General features: G+C 41.3%; 1 protein-coding gene across 2 annotated transcripts in view; it reads right to left on the bottom strand.

Moving 5' to 3' along the window:
* UNC5C (unc-5 netrin receptor C) overlaps positions 1-14,811 on the bottom strand; it is a 358,450-nt gene that overhangs the window by 100,072 nt on the left and 243,567 nt on the right. For both annotated transcript variants that reach the window (XM_066574021.1, XM_066574023.1), the window contains one exon: positions 4,906-5,049. In XM_066574021.1, coding sequence (XP_066430118.1) covers positions 4,906-5,049 — 144 coding nt within the window. The remainder of the gene's footprint in view (positions 1-4,905; positions 5,050-14,811) is intronic.

Raw genomic sequence — 14,811 nt, 5'->3', positions numbered from 1 at the left:
ACCACCTCCTGTGTGTTTTTGGTTTGGGTGCTGTATTTATGTACTGAGATTGCTTCTGTATTTGTGTACGAGGGTTGGTGCTAGTGCTGCATTCATGTATAGAGGTTGGTTCGTGTTGTATTTATGTTTTGAGTTTGGTTTTGTATTCATGTTATGAGCTTGATTCTGGTGCTGTATTTATGTACCAAGATTAGTTCTGGTGTTGAATTTATGTACTGAGCTTTGTTCTGGTGCTGTTTTATGCTATGAGCTTGATTCTGATGCTATATTCATGTTCTGAGCTTGGTTCTGGTATTGTATCTGTCTTCTGAAGTTGGTTTTGGTGCTTTATTTATGTGAAATAGATAAACAAGTTAAGGATGAAAGAATATAGCGTAGCTGGCCACCAACCCATGGCGGATGATGGACGCACAATTTTTCCAGTTGTTTGTCCATGTTTTGTCAGGGTGTGGACAGCTGCACAATATTTTTCCACCATTTGGAGTACTTAAGAGCCAATGGTATGTGCTTGACCCCCAGTCTAAAATTTGCCAGCCAGCTCTTGTCCTTACTCCTGTAGAGACAAGGATTTTCCATTCCAGTCTACAGAATGCTGGAGGTTCATATTGATTACTTGTTACCAGCACTGTCACCTCCAAGACTACTGGAAAACCGGTCTTCATCACCATGTATGAACAATAAAGTTAAATATATATATATATATATATTTCTGTGCCTTCAAACTACATGTAATCTCCCACTTAAGAGACATGACTTGAGGCTAATGTGCAACAATGCAAAATCTACACCAGCTCCCCCCAGCTACCATGCACCATTTATGATCCCGGTGCCACTGCTACCTCTGCACCCCTATAGATAAGGCCCTGCAAATCTTTCATCGCTCTCCAATAATTTCTGTACTTAGTACAACATGCTAAGTGTGCACATTGTACCTGTATGTGTGAGTCTACGGAAGCTCGATGGAAAAACGGTGTGTCATCCTTTTATTAAAGCAGCAGCTTTGCATCATTGAGACTTGCTTTTATGTATTAAATCTCTCCAACTCTTCAGACTGTTACAAGCATTTACACAAAGGGACAGTGTAGTATAGATACCAGCAAGGCTGGACAATAGCAATGCAAATGAGAGCATTATGAATTCAGACAAAAGAAGAAAAGCTGCAGAAATGATGTTCCGTAAGCTCTTGTAAGAGAAGATATGTACTCCGGATTGAATATGTAAAGTATTTTCTTTGTAAACTCAAAAACAAAGAGATAGCTGCGTATGTATCAAATATTGGCACGGCTCATATTAAAATAAAGGGTTGGATTAAGAAGAATTAGTATTATGGAAATGCCACTAAAAGGCCTCTCCTCACTTTTCTCCATTGGAAGATGAATGTTGAGCATTGTAGAACTGATACAAGCAGTGTGTCCTGTGTGCTTGGACTGCGACAGGCTCTAGAATACTTCCAGATAGGATCAGCATTCTACTTAGGCTTTTCTTTGCATAGGATCACGTCATCCACAATGCAGGGCAAATAACTTTTTACTTCATCTTAATAATTTTTTTTACATGGCTTTCGGTCTACACATAGCTCTCCTCAACCCATTGTATGGGCTAAGCAATGGAAACAATGTCTACCTGTGACCGCAACCAAATAGGAGGGGGCAGCAGACGTAATAAAAGACGCAAGGTATTTAAGATTAGATGATATGGTTAGGAAGAAGAAGTAGAGCTATCTCAGTGGAGTCAGGTACAGTAGTGGTGAATAGGTCCTTGTCTTAATTAGGTATCCTGATAGTGAAGTGGCAAGAACGGGTGCAGCCAACCCAGTAGACATATGCAGACTAAAATGGTATCGACCAAAAGGCTGGGAATTAGGCACAAGCCTTAAATAGACAGGCACGTACACAGGTGTGTGTCATTAAAAATTCTCCCTTTTTATTTGGTAGAACCAGCTTAAAAAACGTGTAGAAGTAATATACTTCTTCTTCAGTATTGCTGTGGGCATGCACTCTGAACAGGGGGACAGGGGCTGAGAGTTTTTTAATACTGAAATTTGAAGTTTTTTTATCTGCAGTATCATGAACACTTAGGCCTAATGTCCACGGGCGGAATTAAATAGCGGAATCCGCACTGGGAAATTGCTTGGACCATCCGCACTTCAAGCCATCCATAGACAATCATGGGTGCCCGCAGCTGAATTTAAGCTTGCCGATTTGATTTGCGGACCTTGGTCTGGAAAACAAATCACAGTATGCTCCATTTTGCTGCAGGTCCCGCATGAACGGATTCCATTGAAGTCAATGGAAGCCGTCCAATCTGTGGCTCGCCCGCAGCTGATACTGCAGATGGGCTGCGGATGCCGTGGAAAAGCAATAAATTTAAAAGAAAAACACTGCGTATGTGCGGTGGCACACCAGCTGCCACACTTGCACACATACCAGCACGCCTGCCCACGTCGGTAGTGGAGAAGATGGAAGACCCACACAGTCATGCAGAGGATCTGGACGGGTAAGTAATGTCCTCTTGCCGTGGGCAGAGTGGTATTCCGCTGTGGGTTCCCGCCGTGGATATATGGCCTTAGGTCTCCTTCACACGAGCGTATGCGTATTTGCGCGTGGATGAGTGTAGCGTTTTTTGTAAAATGGACAATGGTTTTTTGTGCACGTAAGGCATGTTCATTTGCGCACAGCAAACAAAGACGCACCTATTGTAATGGCAAAGTAGTCTTAATGAGTACCAGATGTGTTCTTTATCCAGCAGAATTATGCAGTTTTTCACGCATTTCTTTGCTTACTGCACACGCACTTGCGCATCACCCATTGACTTCTGAGGGGACCCTTGGTGCACAAATATGCAGAAAAATACAGCATGCTAAATGGCTGCAAAATATGGAAATCTATATGAAACCATTAAAATCAATAGGTTCTATTCGCTGTGTACTGTGCACGTAAACATGCCCATGTAAAACCGGAATTACAGCCAATAAAAAAGCCCTCTATCTTGGACGTCCCGTTAAAGTTAATTTGGTGATCATAGAAGGGACGGCATGCAAACTCCACACTGCTAGCATTATGCTGTAGACTAAAGGTCCATCCCGGCAGGGTAGCAGTTGTGTCCGCCGCACCGCTGATATATACAGTGACCTTGTGCGACCACATGTTTAAGTGTTTATTGGGAAAAAGCCAAGCTCCAAAAAACAAGCTGAGTCTATTACACAATAAAGCTGCTCAACCAGCAGTTTATTTTGGCCTTAGCGTTTTACAGCCCAGGTAAATCACCATGTTTATGCATGGTAAAATGTTTTCTTTTTTCCGCTTTCTTCCCATGCAAAAATCCAATCAGTTTCTGTCTGCTATCAGCTATTTCCTAATGCAGTAGTACTTTCAGTGTTATATGGTATAAATATGCTGAAAAGCCTATGTGAAGAAAATGTGAAAACAACAATTCTATTGCTTCTTCAGCAATGATAACCGCACACGTCTGATGCAATAGATTAGCTTTTTTGAAACAATTATCTAAGCATTTTATGAATGTCTCATTTCCCCCTTCCCTAAAAAAATGATTAAAGTGAACTTGCAATGAGCCAGGTCACCCAAGAGTGCGGTACCTGTAAGCAGTGCTATGCTAGAGGCCATAGGACCCTGACACTAGATAGAAGATGTGCACCACTATATGCCGGTGGCTCGGAGATAGCTTCTTGACTGACTAACCTACTTTCAGATTAATCTAATCACATTATGAAGAGCTATCTCATTGTATATATACAGGATATCTCTAAAGACAAGTAGACCCTCTAAAGTAAGTCCTACTTTAATATATTTATTTCTCAACCAGCCAACCTACATGAGAGGCTCTTTTCTAATTTGCATGATGCACAAAGTTCTTAGGGTTTATCTATATCAGTGGGAAAGGGAACAGGCACAATCGGTGAATTTTGGAAATGGAGAATCCTCATGCCATGATTAAAATGGAATGTCTTCTGTGCCTTGTACAGGCCGTTCTTCTTTGTAGAGTACATGGTAAACGCCCTTTCCTGTCTGGGCAGGTTGGAATATTGGTTAATGCAGCAATTGATTGACATTTACCAGCAGGATGGTCCACCACCGCACTCTAACCAACAAGTTCATGCTTAACTCAGTGGCGGCCTGCCTCAACTCTGGATAGCAAGAGTGGGAACAGATTACCAGGCCCTCATGCAGTGCCCACCATGATTGCCCAACTTAACTCCATGCAATTTTTACTTGAGGGGCAACATCAACGACAAAGCCTACATGCCGCCTCTGCCATGTAATGTTGATGAATTGCAAGCAAGAGTAAAGGAAGTTGCAGATACTGTGAGGCCAGACTTGTTAGGGAGAGCCTGGTAGGAATCCGATTACCGCATCGATGTTTGTTGTATCATCTATGGGGCTCACATTAAATCGAATATGTAATGTGGCTAAAATCGGGGATCCTTGTGCATCATATAAATCAGAGAACAGCCTCTGGTTGCTGAGTTTAAAGTGAGATATGTGCAATGAATCAGGCTGGTTTTAGAAGATCAAACACATGAAGAAAAATTGCATGGGGTATTGCATGGGGTATTATCAACACTTAAGTGTTTTAAACAAAATGTTAATTATAAGGAATAATTAGTATATTAACATTAAAAGACCACCTAGGTTGGTTAAAAGCTTTGAAGGGTATATATATATATATATATATATATATATACAGTGCCACTCTTGTACAGGAGGTGTGTCTGGTATTGCAGCCTTCCTCACTAAAATGTGGCTAAGCTGGAATATCAGCCACATCGGTGGACTACTCTGACACTGTTTCAAGAGAAAATAGGAGGGTATATGGACACTTAAACAATCATTAGATGCTATAATAACTAATTTGTAATGACACACTGAAATGAATGAGAATACTCACATGCTATCCTGACATATGCCTTCCGGCTCTTGGTAGTTCCCGCAGAGCTCCAGGCAACACATTGGCACCAGTAGTCTTCTAGCCCAAACAATTCTTCTACTTGTTGTCGTGATATCTCAATACTCACTTCACGAACTATGAGACCTTGAAAAACATAGTAAAAGGAAATTACTTATGACAGTATATAACTATATAAAATAGGTGCACAGATAGTTCAACATGACATGACTAAATTGAAGACCTCATTACATTATTGTTACGTTGTGCTGCTGGGACCTGTAGTACTAGGGTTTCTAGCAGCACAGCACACAGGTGGTGAATGATTGTGCTAGCTGGGTGTGGTGATCTCCTGCTAGCCAATCCCCCAGGTCTTTGTTCACGTATAAACCCAGCTCCTGTTCAGTGTCTGTCTGGTGTCCAGGGTGAGCAGTCATGTTACTTCTGTGTTGCAGCTTGCTGTGTGACTGGTGTCCAGTGTTTGGCAAGTGGCCAGACATTAGGTGTGGATAGCCCTGTAGGGGGTATATGGTGTGAACAGTGTCAAGTTCTTTATGTCTGAGCAGGTGGCTAGACATGAAGAGTGAATTGTCCTGTTCAATGTGGTTGGGTGTCTGGCATGCTAACCCTAGTGTGTTGTGGTGTGAACTGTGTCTGGTGCTGCTAGACTCCTGGTTAGTGTAGGGACTAGCGGTATAGCCAGGAGCTGTAAAGTGGCCCGCTAGCTTTCATGTTTTGTACAAAATGCCAACTAATACCTGGTATTTATATATAGCTTATCACAAGTTACTAGTGGTTACATTTTGGCTGCTGTATGCTGTGTTTTCTGGCTCTGTGTGTCCTGTTGTTCTGTCCCTGTTATGTGGCACGTGTTTGTGTCCTGTTCTGGTGGCGTGGTTTCTAGGAGCAGCTAGGTCCCAGATCCGAAGACCGCTGGGCCGCCCTTTATTGGGGCAATGTTCCCGCTTAGGTAGGGCCATGTCACCCTCCCTTGTAGTTCAGGGCAAGTTTGTCCGAAACCAGTGTGCACCGGTGTGCGTGCATCTCTCTTGGTCACGATCGTGTGGACCCCGTGCTTAGTTTACCCACATGATCCTAACAATTATGATATTGTTGGCTACTGAGATTGAGATTAGGATAGGCTAAACAAAATGTCCCTTGTCTGTTTTGATCTTTTTTCACACAGTGCTTGAAGATGGCATATGGAGGATCTCTACTCTTAGATACTATTGAACTGGTGTATATGGACATCTGAAGCTGGCTGAAAAGCAGTAGTGGCGCAGGTCAGCATAAAGAGGTACCGGAGTTCGGTTTGATGATTTAGATGGACATTTGGAACAATAGCACTAAGTCGAAACATTAAAAAAACTTTTGCCCAGTCTCTAGAATACCCATTTAGGGCTCCTTCACATGATCGTATGTGTACTTGGGCGTGTCAGCCCTACATTGTTGTGGAACATATTATCCTTTTTTTACGTATGTATTGACGTATTTTAATATACCTTTTCCACCCACAAACCATGTATATTTGCAAACACGACTAATCGCTTGACATGACTACTTAGTTCCAAATGTGTTCCTTTTCCAGTGGAATTACAGCGTATCATGCATCTCCTTGCGACCCCCCATAGACTTCTATAAGGACTTTTAATGCACAAATTCCCAGAAAAGTGCATTTTTTTGTGTCCAAAATGACGGAAAAGTGAACAAACACATTGAAATCAATGGTCAAATTCTGTGCATATTGCAAGCAGAAATAAACATGCAAATGCGCCCATGTAAAGGAGCCATTGAATGTGTTAAACTGCAATACAAGTCATAAACCAAAAGAAGAATGACACCATGTCTAGTGTAAAAAAATGGTCAATCCATTTAAGAGTCTACTGTGATAGTCCCATTTAACATTCACTCATCAAAAAGTAGAGTTTTATCAACCAACTGCCACAGAAATGAATAGCCCGTCAGTGTGATCTCCGTTTTATAACACTAAGCTCTTGAAACATCGCTAAAAGAGATGTAAATTGCGGTGTGTTAATGTAACACTGTTATGCATCACACTTTGAGCGTGTTGATCAAATACTTGGTTTATAAGAAAAGAAAACATAACAGAAAAACGGATAATCAACAAAGATAAAAGGCCTCTTTCACAGTTTTCAGGATACCGCGTCATGTAACCTAAGGCTATAGCTACACAAACCTAGGATTCAAGGGATGAATGTTCCTATTTGTGATGCACCAAGAATCCTAACAGCTATCAAAAGCCAAGCCAAGCCTTTGATTTCTCTTTAGCTCATAGAGAGCTCCTATTCACCAGGCAGACGATTAATTGCAGTTTGTGCGCAGTTGTGTACGGACATTCATGTTGCCTTCTTTGTAGATCTACAATGTACTTCCAAACATAACAGTTAATACAGCAAGCAATATCTAAAAGATTACCACCGGGAATATATTTTAATGAGATGCATTCCACCTATCACCTCTCTGCATAATTAACCATTATAGGATATTTACAAATAAAGAGCTATCTCTTAAAAATAAATATTATCTTGAGTAATTACTGCAATTTATTGAAATATCCGATAAAAACAAGAAGAACATAAAGATGAAAATGCATCTCCGGAGTGCATCTCCATGCTTCCCAAAAGACAAATTGAAGGCAATTTGATGCCTTTTGTGAAAAGAAAGAAGTAGAAAAACTGTTGATAACACAAATATAAAATTCAAAGAGCATGTGTGTTTAACCTGCCAACCTCTCTAACAGCAAGCATGAGAAACAAGCTTCTCCAGCATGCTATGGGAATGTTTTAATAATGAGGGTAACAAGCAAGTTCAAAGCAGTTTGGTGGTTTGGGAGTTGAGGTACTTAAATATCAGAGTTACATTAGTAGCAGTCGAATGCACAGTCACCTTGCATCAGACATTTACATAAAAGTGGAAAACTCGAAAACTGTCGCTAGAAAAAAAAAATAGACCGGTGCTTTGGAACAGTGCAGCAGTGTCAACCCTTTGATAATCCTCGGAGCGCTGCTAAAAGAAGGAGTTTGCAGTAAAATTGAATAGAAATGAGATGATGGCAAGTATATTTATTTTTGGGGGTTGATCTACTGTGGGGACAATTTTTGAGGAATATTATGAAAATAACCACTTATTTCTAAAGGTCCAGCAAGAGTGAATTACGCTTGATTTGCTTGCATCGACGCAGTAGCGGATGTCCCTAGAAATGTCCTTTACTACTACAGAAAGTACATGACATGTTTATGCAAAGAGGATTTGGTAAGAGGATCTGCTTCATGCTTGCACTGTTACATGTATAGGATGTAGTACTGTAGATAAGAGTTCCTTCATATATTTCGGTTTGCTGTCTTAGCCACGCATCCAACCAGGGCAGAGTGGCTCTTTGGTGCTGCCCCTAGTACCCAGCACTATGGGCACATGCCCCTTTCTAGGCTCCTTCTAGCTACATTCTTACCTAGTACATACACTGCCTGCAATGGACAAGTGTAGTCAGGGGGGCTCCTCGTGAATTAGTATCATTACAGCAAAAGAATTGCCCACAATTATTCTGATGCATACACCTTTTTATGACATTGCATTGGTATACGAATATGGGTTTACCTTGCTGCTAGAAGTGGCGGCTGAGTTGTCTAATGACATCTGGGCTCCAGCTTCAAGATTGGTAAAACCTCCAATCTCAGCAGTTTAACCCTTTACTTGTTATGGTGAATGTGACTGTAGCATGTAAAAGGCTGACAGAGGGAGGGGGCTCCCTCTGTTACCCATTGGACCCCCGTGTTCTGATCGCAGGATGCTGATGGGTTGCTATGCCCTCCAGTATGCCATCTGCAGTGCCCTGTGAAGTTCAGCCAGAGACTGAGTCTCATAGGCCAATATAGTATATTGCCAAACTGAAGTATGGCAGCGTATTATAGAAACAATCAAATCTAAAGACATTCAAGACCCAAAGTGGGAAAAAAAATGAAACAGAAAAAAAGGTAAAAAATAATAGTCAATGTCAAAACCCTACCCTTAGCCTTTTACTATGGAAAAAAAATAAAAACATCACAAATTTGGTATCATTGTGTTTAGAATGACCTAAAAAAAGGTAGTGCAGTATTTAACCTGCATGAAAAATACAGAAAAAAAAAAAACAAAACATATATATCTTGCCTCACGGAAAATCAAATAAAAACAATTAAAAAGTCATATGGATGACAGAATGGTACTATTAAAAAGTACAACTCATCCTGCAAAAAAAATCCCATACAGAACCACTGATGGGAAAAATAGTGTGAAAAGAAGCAAAATATATAAAACAACTATATAAATTTGGTATGGACATAATAGTGCTGACATTATATTCAGCATATTAATTATGCTGTAGGTCGATGCCATTAAAAAAAATCCAGAATTGTAGATTTTGTTAATCATGCCTCTAAAAAATGGTGAAAAGTGATTGAATTGTTACATGCTCCCAACGGGGATAAACAGGGACATGTACAGTCAGCCTATGCAGACGAACAGGGACATGTACAGTCAGCCCACAGGGATGAACAGGGACATGTACAGTCAGCCTATGCAGACGAACAGGGACATGTACAGTCAGCCCACAGGGATGAACAGGGACATGTACAGTCAGCCTATGGGGACAAACAGAGACATGTACAGTCAGCCTATGGGAACGAACAGGGACATGTACAGTCAGCCTATGGGGACGAATAAGGACATGTACAGTCACCCTATGGTGACGAACAGGGACATGTACAGTCAGCCAACAGAGACAAACAGGGACATGTACAGTCAGCCTATGCACATGAACAGGGACATGTACAGTCAGCCTACAGGGACGAACAGAGACATGTACAGTCAGCCAACAGGGACAAACAGGGATATGTACAGTCAGCCTATGGGGATGAATAAGGACTTGTACAGTCAGCCAACGGGGACAAACAGGGACATGTACAGTCAGTCTGCACAGACGCAGCCTAAGGATGACTTATAGGGACAATGGGGACAAACAGCGACATGTACAGTCATCCTACAGGGACAAACAGAGATATGTACAGTCAGCCTACGGGAAGAACAGGGACATGTACGGTCAGCCTATGGGGACAAACAGGGACATGTACAGTCAGCCTATGCAGACGAACAGGGACATGTACAGTCAGCCTATGCAGATGAACAGGGACATGTACAGTCAGACTATGGGGACAAACAGGGACATGTACAGTCAGCCTACGGGGACAAACAGGGACATGTACAGTCAGCCTATGGGGACAAACAGGGACATGTACAGTCAGTCTACGGGGACAAACAGGGACATGTACAGTCAGCCTATGGGAACGAACAGGGACATGTACAGTCACCCTACGGGGACAAACAGGGACATGTACAGTCAGCCTACACAGAAGAACAGGGACATGTACAGTCAGCCTACAGGGACAAACAGGGACATGTACAGTCAGCCTGTGGGGAAATATTTGCAATCGTTTGTCCCCATGAGCTGATTTTTGACCTATGTAAAAACAAAAGAAACCCAATGAAACAAGCGCCGATCGATATGGGTGTTGATTTGCACTCATTACATTCGGCAAAGATCTTGGCCCATGTAAAAAGACAATACGCCAGTACTGTTCAAATGCGATCAGGTGACTGCCACATGCACATATACTGTATCTAGTCAAATTAGCCTAAGTAAGGAGCTGATGAATAAGTTGGTAATCTATTGTTACATTCGATTGTACACACTATTTTTTAGTGTCTGTATGTAGTGTTTGTTTCATAGTCTTACTTCAGTAAGAATGTTTTTGTGCTTGCTTTTATCTATGCGATTGAGAACTAAACAATATACCATCATTGGAGAAAATTCAAGGTGAAATTGCAGTTAATAAAGCAAAGTTCACAGAAGCGTGCTCTTTGAAATTCATTGAATACCACAAACTGCATCACCAAGGTTAAACAAAATGTTTTCCTCAACATTTGGCAAGATAGTACAATCATATGAGCTGCTGGCAACGTCACCATATAAATAAATGTGTCATTAAGATGTAACGCAAGGAAAATTAAAATACAGCATGTCTCTCGTTTTCAAGGTCCTGGAACAAATGTAGCCTTTTAAATGATTTTTTACAGTGGATTCTGCATTTATTGATGTCACTCTAAAAGCATTTTGATGTACTTGAAAATTTATGTCATAGTCACAAATAAAATGCCTGTTGTAGGCCAAAAGTGACAAGCCGAGTATAGCAATTGGTAAATCAACTAAAGTCGGAGCGCAGCTATTAGAAAAGAATGTCAAACGTTGGTTGATTCTAGTGAGGCTTGAAAATTACTATCTACGTGTTTTCTCATTCTGCAGTACATGTTATTAAACCCAATCAGGACAGTAAATGCCACAGTGTAGCCTACTGTCATGGAAAGATGATAAACTTTCGGACTTTTTAAAAAGCTAGTTATAACTCAGGACTGACCATAAAAGTTGGCTTGACAGGTCAATGCTAGCAGAGGATTACAGAAGTTCCATACTCCTAAAACTTTAAAGCGATCCTCCGGGCCTGGAGAAACAAAGATGGCTACACCAACTCCTTGGACTACATGATGTACATTGTGTATTAGTGTGCATCATCACATCTGCTTTGATTAATCAGTGCTGTCCATATAGGCAATGCTGGACAATCAGATCAGCATGTAGTGTCTTAGACTACCAATGCATACTAATGGGCAGTGTGCATCAGGTATTCAAGAGAAATAGTGTCGCCATCTTTGTTAGTCGCTATAACTTGAGACCAAAGGGGGCAGGTATTCTTCTAGTTCTGACCATTTTTGCAAGACTGTCTTCCAGCTGTTCCGGGCTTATTATTGTTCACTCCTAAAACATTCTGAACTCAGGGCACATGTTTTGCAGCCCTCCCAGGTATGCTCCTCCTAACCCCTTTAATGCCAGAAGATGTAAGTTTACATAGTACTTAATGCAACAGGATGTACACCTATGTCCTGTGCATGACGGGGGCCCCACAATAGGAGTCGGCTGTGAGGATAGCCAGCCTCCCACTGAACAGCTGGGATGGATAAGTACTCCCTACATGCTGCAATCAATGTACATTGGGTTCATAGAGGGAGCGTGCTCCTTCTTTGATGTCATCCGCCCTATGCAATGTAATCACAGAGGGCTGAGATGGGTTGCTCTGCCGGATGTCATTTACTGGTGTACGAGCTTTCCATAGCTTGTGATCACTATTGTAAGTGATAAGGTATTGCAGTACAGATGTACTGCAGTGCATTATCATAGCGATCGTAGCTTTTACTGTTCAAGTTCCCTATAGGGACATAAAAAACCGTAAAAAAACCCCCCACCTAAACGGAGGGAAAATGCTAATTTGATTCACTTTGCTTTCCACATAATGCAATAAAAGTGATCAAAAAAGATGTATGTATCCCAAAATGTTACAAAAAATGCTCCATCCATGCAAAAATAAAAAAGTTATGGGGCTTTAAATTCAACAATGTAAAAATAATAATTCTCAAAACATGGCTTTTATTGTGCAAAAGTGGAAAAACCTCAAAAAATAAAAATAATCTTGGTATCATTGTAATCGTATCAGACGTAGAAATAAAAAGTTATCATGCCATCTATACTATATGATTAACACTGTAGATAAAACTAACAATGGCATAATTGATGTGTTTCCTTTCCGTACCCTCCAAAAAAAATAATAAAAGTTTTATGATACATTATATGCACCCAAAATGGTACCAATAAAAACTATAGTTTGCCAAGCAGAAAACAAGCCCTCATACGGCTATGAGACATAAAAAGTTATGGCTTTTTAAAAGTTGAGATGGAAATCCCCCCAAAATTGTTGCGTTCTTATGGCCAAAATAGGCTGTGTCCTTAAGGGGTTAAAGACCACAAGCCATCGGCATAAAGTACGGAGGTGAGTTACAGAACAGACTCTGGTACAATTAGCATCTCTGTACCCCCTACAGCTATCAGCCACTAGCTATTGAAAGAGAAGCCATCATAAGTCTATGAAGTCAACATTGACCTCTATGCACTTCAACATACAGAATTTTAGGGGTAAAATTTGAGTTTTTTGTTCTTTTTATCGAGCTTTGGCCAGATAGTGATTTTCACAGTCCCACAACACATTGCTCAGTGAGGTCTGTGAAACAATGTTTGCAGCTTTTTTCCTTTAATTACTTCTTGACAGACATAAATGCAACCATGCCATAGCCATTCTTTATTAGCCACGTCTTTCCCTACACTTGATGAACTAATTAGTTTTCTTCCCCTTGAGAACAGTTCAGAAAAAATGGTGACATCATTTTGTGATTCAAATTTTGCATGGCCGATATTCCTATTGCCGTTGTCCATATTCTCTGTTGAATCCATCTATTTTTTCACTGAGAGGCAGATTTACTTCCTGGGAGTGTCGTCTCTTTAAACGCTTCCTACTAGCCCATTAACCAGGCTTTATTATTGATATGTCTCCGCCACTAAAACTGACACTAATTTAAAAGCTTCAAATTAAAATACTTTTCTCACTTTTGGCAGGTGCGATTTTAATACAAAACCCACTCACAAGAGAAAATAAAAAATAATAGGCTGGATAATAACTGCCAGAGGTTTGAGCTTTGCATTAAAACTGTGGTAACCGTCTCACAAAGAAAATCTGTGCACTTTTTATTTCTGGTTCAGAGGATTTACATGCTCTCTCTAATGATCTGGGCTGTCAGCACTCAGTAATGCTTCCCAGTCTCCAGATTACTGCTCATGCAAAATTGAAGCACTTTTGAGGCAGTTAGAAGCAGCAGATGAATCTCAATGCACTGCGGAGGGTGTAATGGCACTTCAGCACTTGTTAGACAGAGGGTGGTAATCACAGGGTAGGAAGCCACCCACATGCGGCATGGGAAGCTGCCTTAGGGTACATGTACAAGACGTGTTTTCAGTCCGATTTTCAGTCCACAAATTGGACGGAAATATGACCTATTCATTTGGATGGGTGAATACACATCGGCTCTTTTTTTACTCAGACTGATAGTCCAAGTAAATAACATCCCAGCGTGTCTTACACTTGTCTGATTTCGAATGAGAGTAGCACAGGTCAATGTGCGGTGCTCAGCACATCGGACAGCACATGGACGGGATGTCTGAGTGCTGTCCGATGCCAGTTGCACCCAAGGACCTTGTGCGTTTCTATCTGTTAAGAAATTATTTCAGTTTCTGAAAAGTATAAAATATTACAAGTCCACTCATTGTAAAAAACAATCTAGCATCTGGAAGGAGTTGTCAGAATGGAATGACAATTCTCTGTGTGATTGTAATGATGATATAACTAAGAGATTACAATATCAGAGCAAAAGGAGAATTTACTGCAGAAAACTGACCCCTTGAAGGGAGGCTCTAGTACCCTGTTGTACTGTCTCTAGCTTGGATACAAGATGTGATATGGGTGGGCATGGAGGCTCTAGTACCCTGTTGTACTGTCTCTAGCTTGGATACAAGATGTGATATGGGTGGGCATGGAGGCTCTAGTACCCTGTTGTACCACCTCTAGCTTGGAAACATGTGATATGGGCAGGCATGGAGGCTCTAGTGCCTGTGTACCATCTCTAGCTTGGATACAAGATGTGATACAGGCGGACATGGAGGCTCTAGTGCCCTGTTGTACCGTCTCTAGCTTTGATACAAGACGTGATATGGGCAGGCATGGAGGCTCTAGTATCCTGTTGTACTGCCTCTAGCTTGGATACAAGATGTGATACAGGCGGGCATGGAGGCTCCAGTACCCTGTTGTACTGCCTCTAGCTTGGATACAAGATGTGATACAGGTGGGCATGGAGGCTCTAGTAACCTGTTGCACCACCTCTAGCTTGGATACAAGATGTGATACAGGTGGGCATGAAAGC

This window comes from Eleutherodactylus coqui, chromosome 7 (genome assembly GCF_035609145.1).
Source record: "Eleutherodactylus coqui strain aEleCoq1 chromosome 7, aEleCoq1.hap1, whole genome shotgun sequence".
Classification (NCBI taxonomy): Eukaryota; Metazoa; Chordata; class Amphibia; order Anura; family Eleutherodactylidae; genus Eleutherodactylus; species Eleutherodactylus coqui.
The sequence above is the reverse complement of the archived record's forward strand: the minus strand, read 5'-3'. Positions and strand labels throughout refer to the sequence as shown.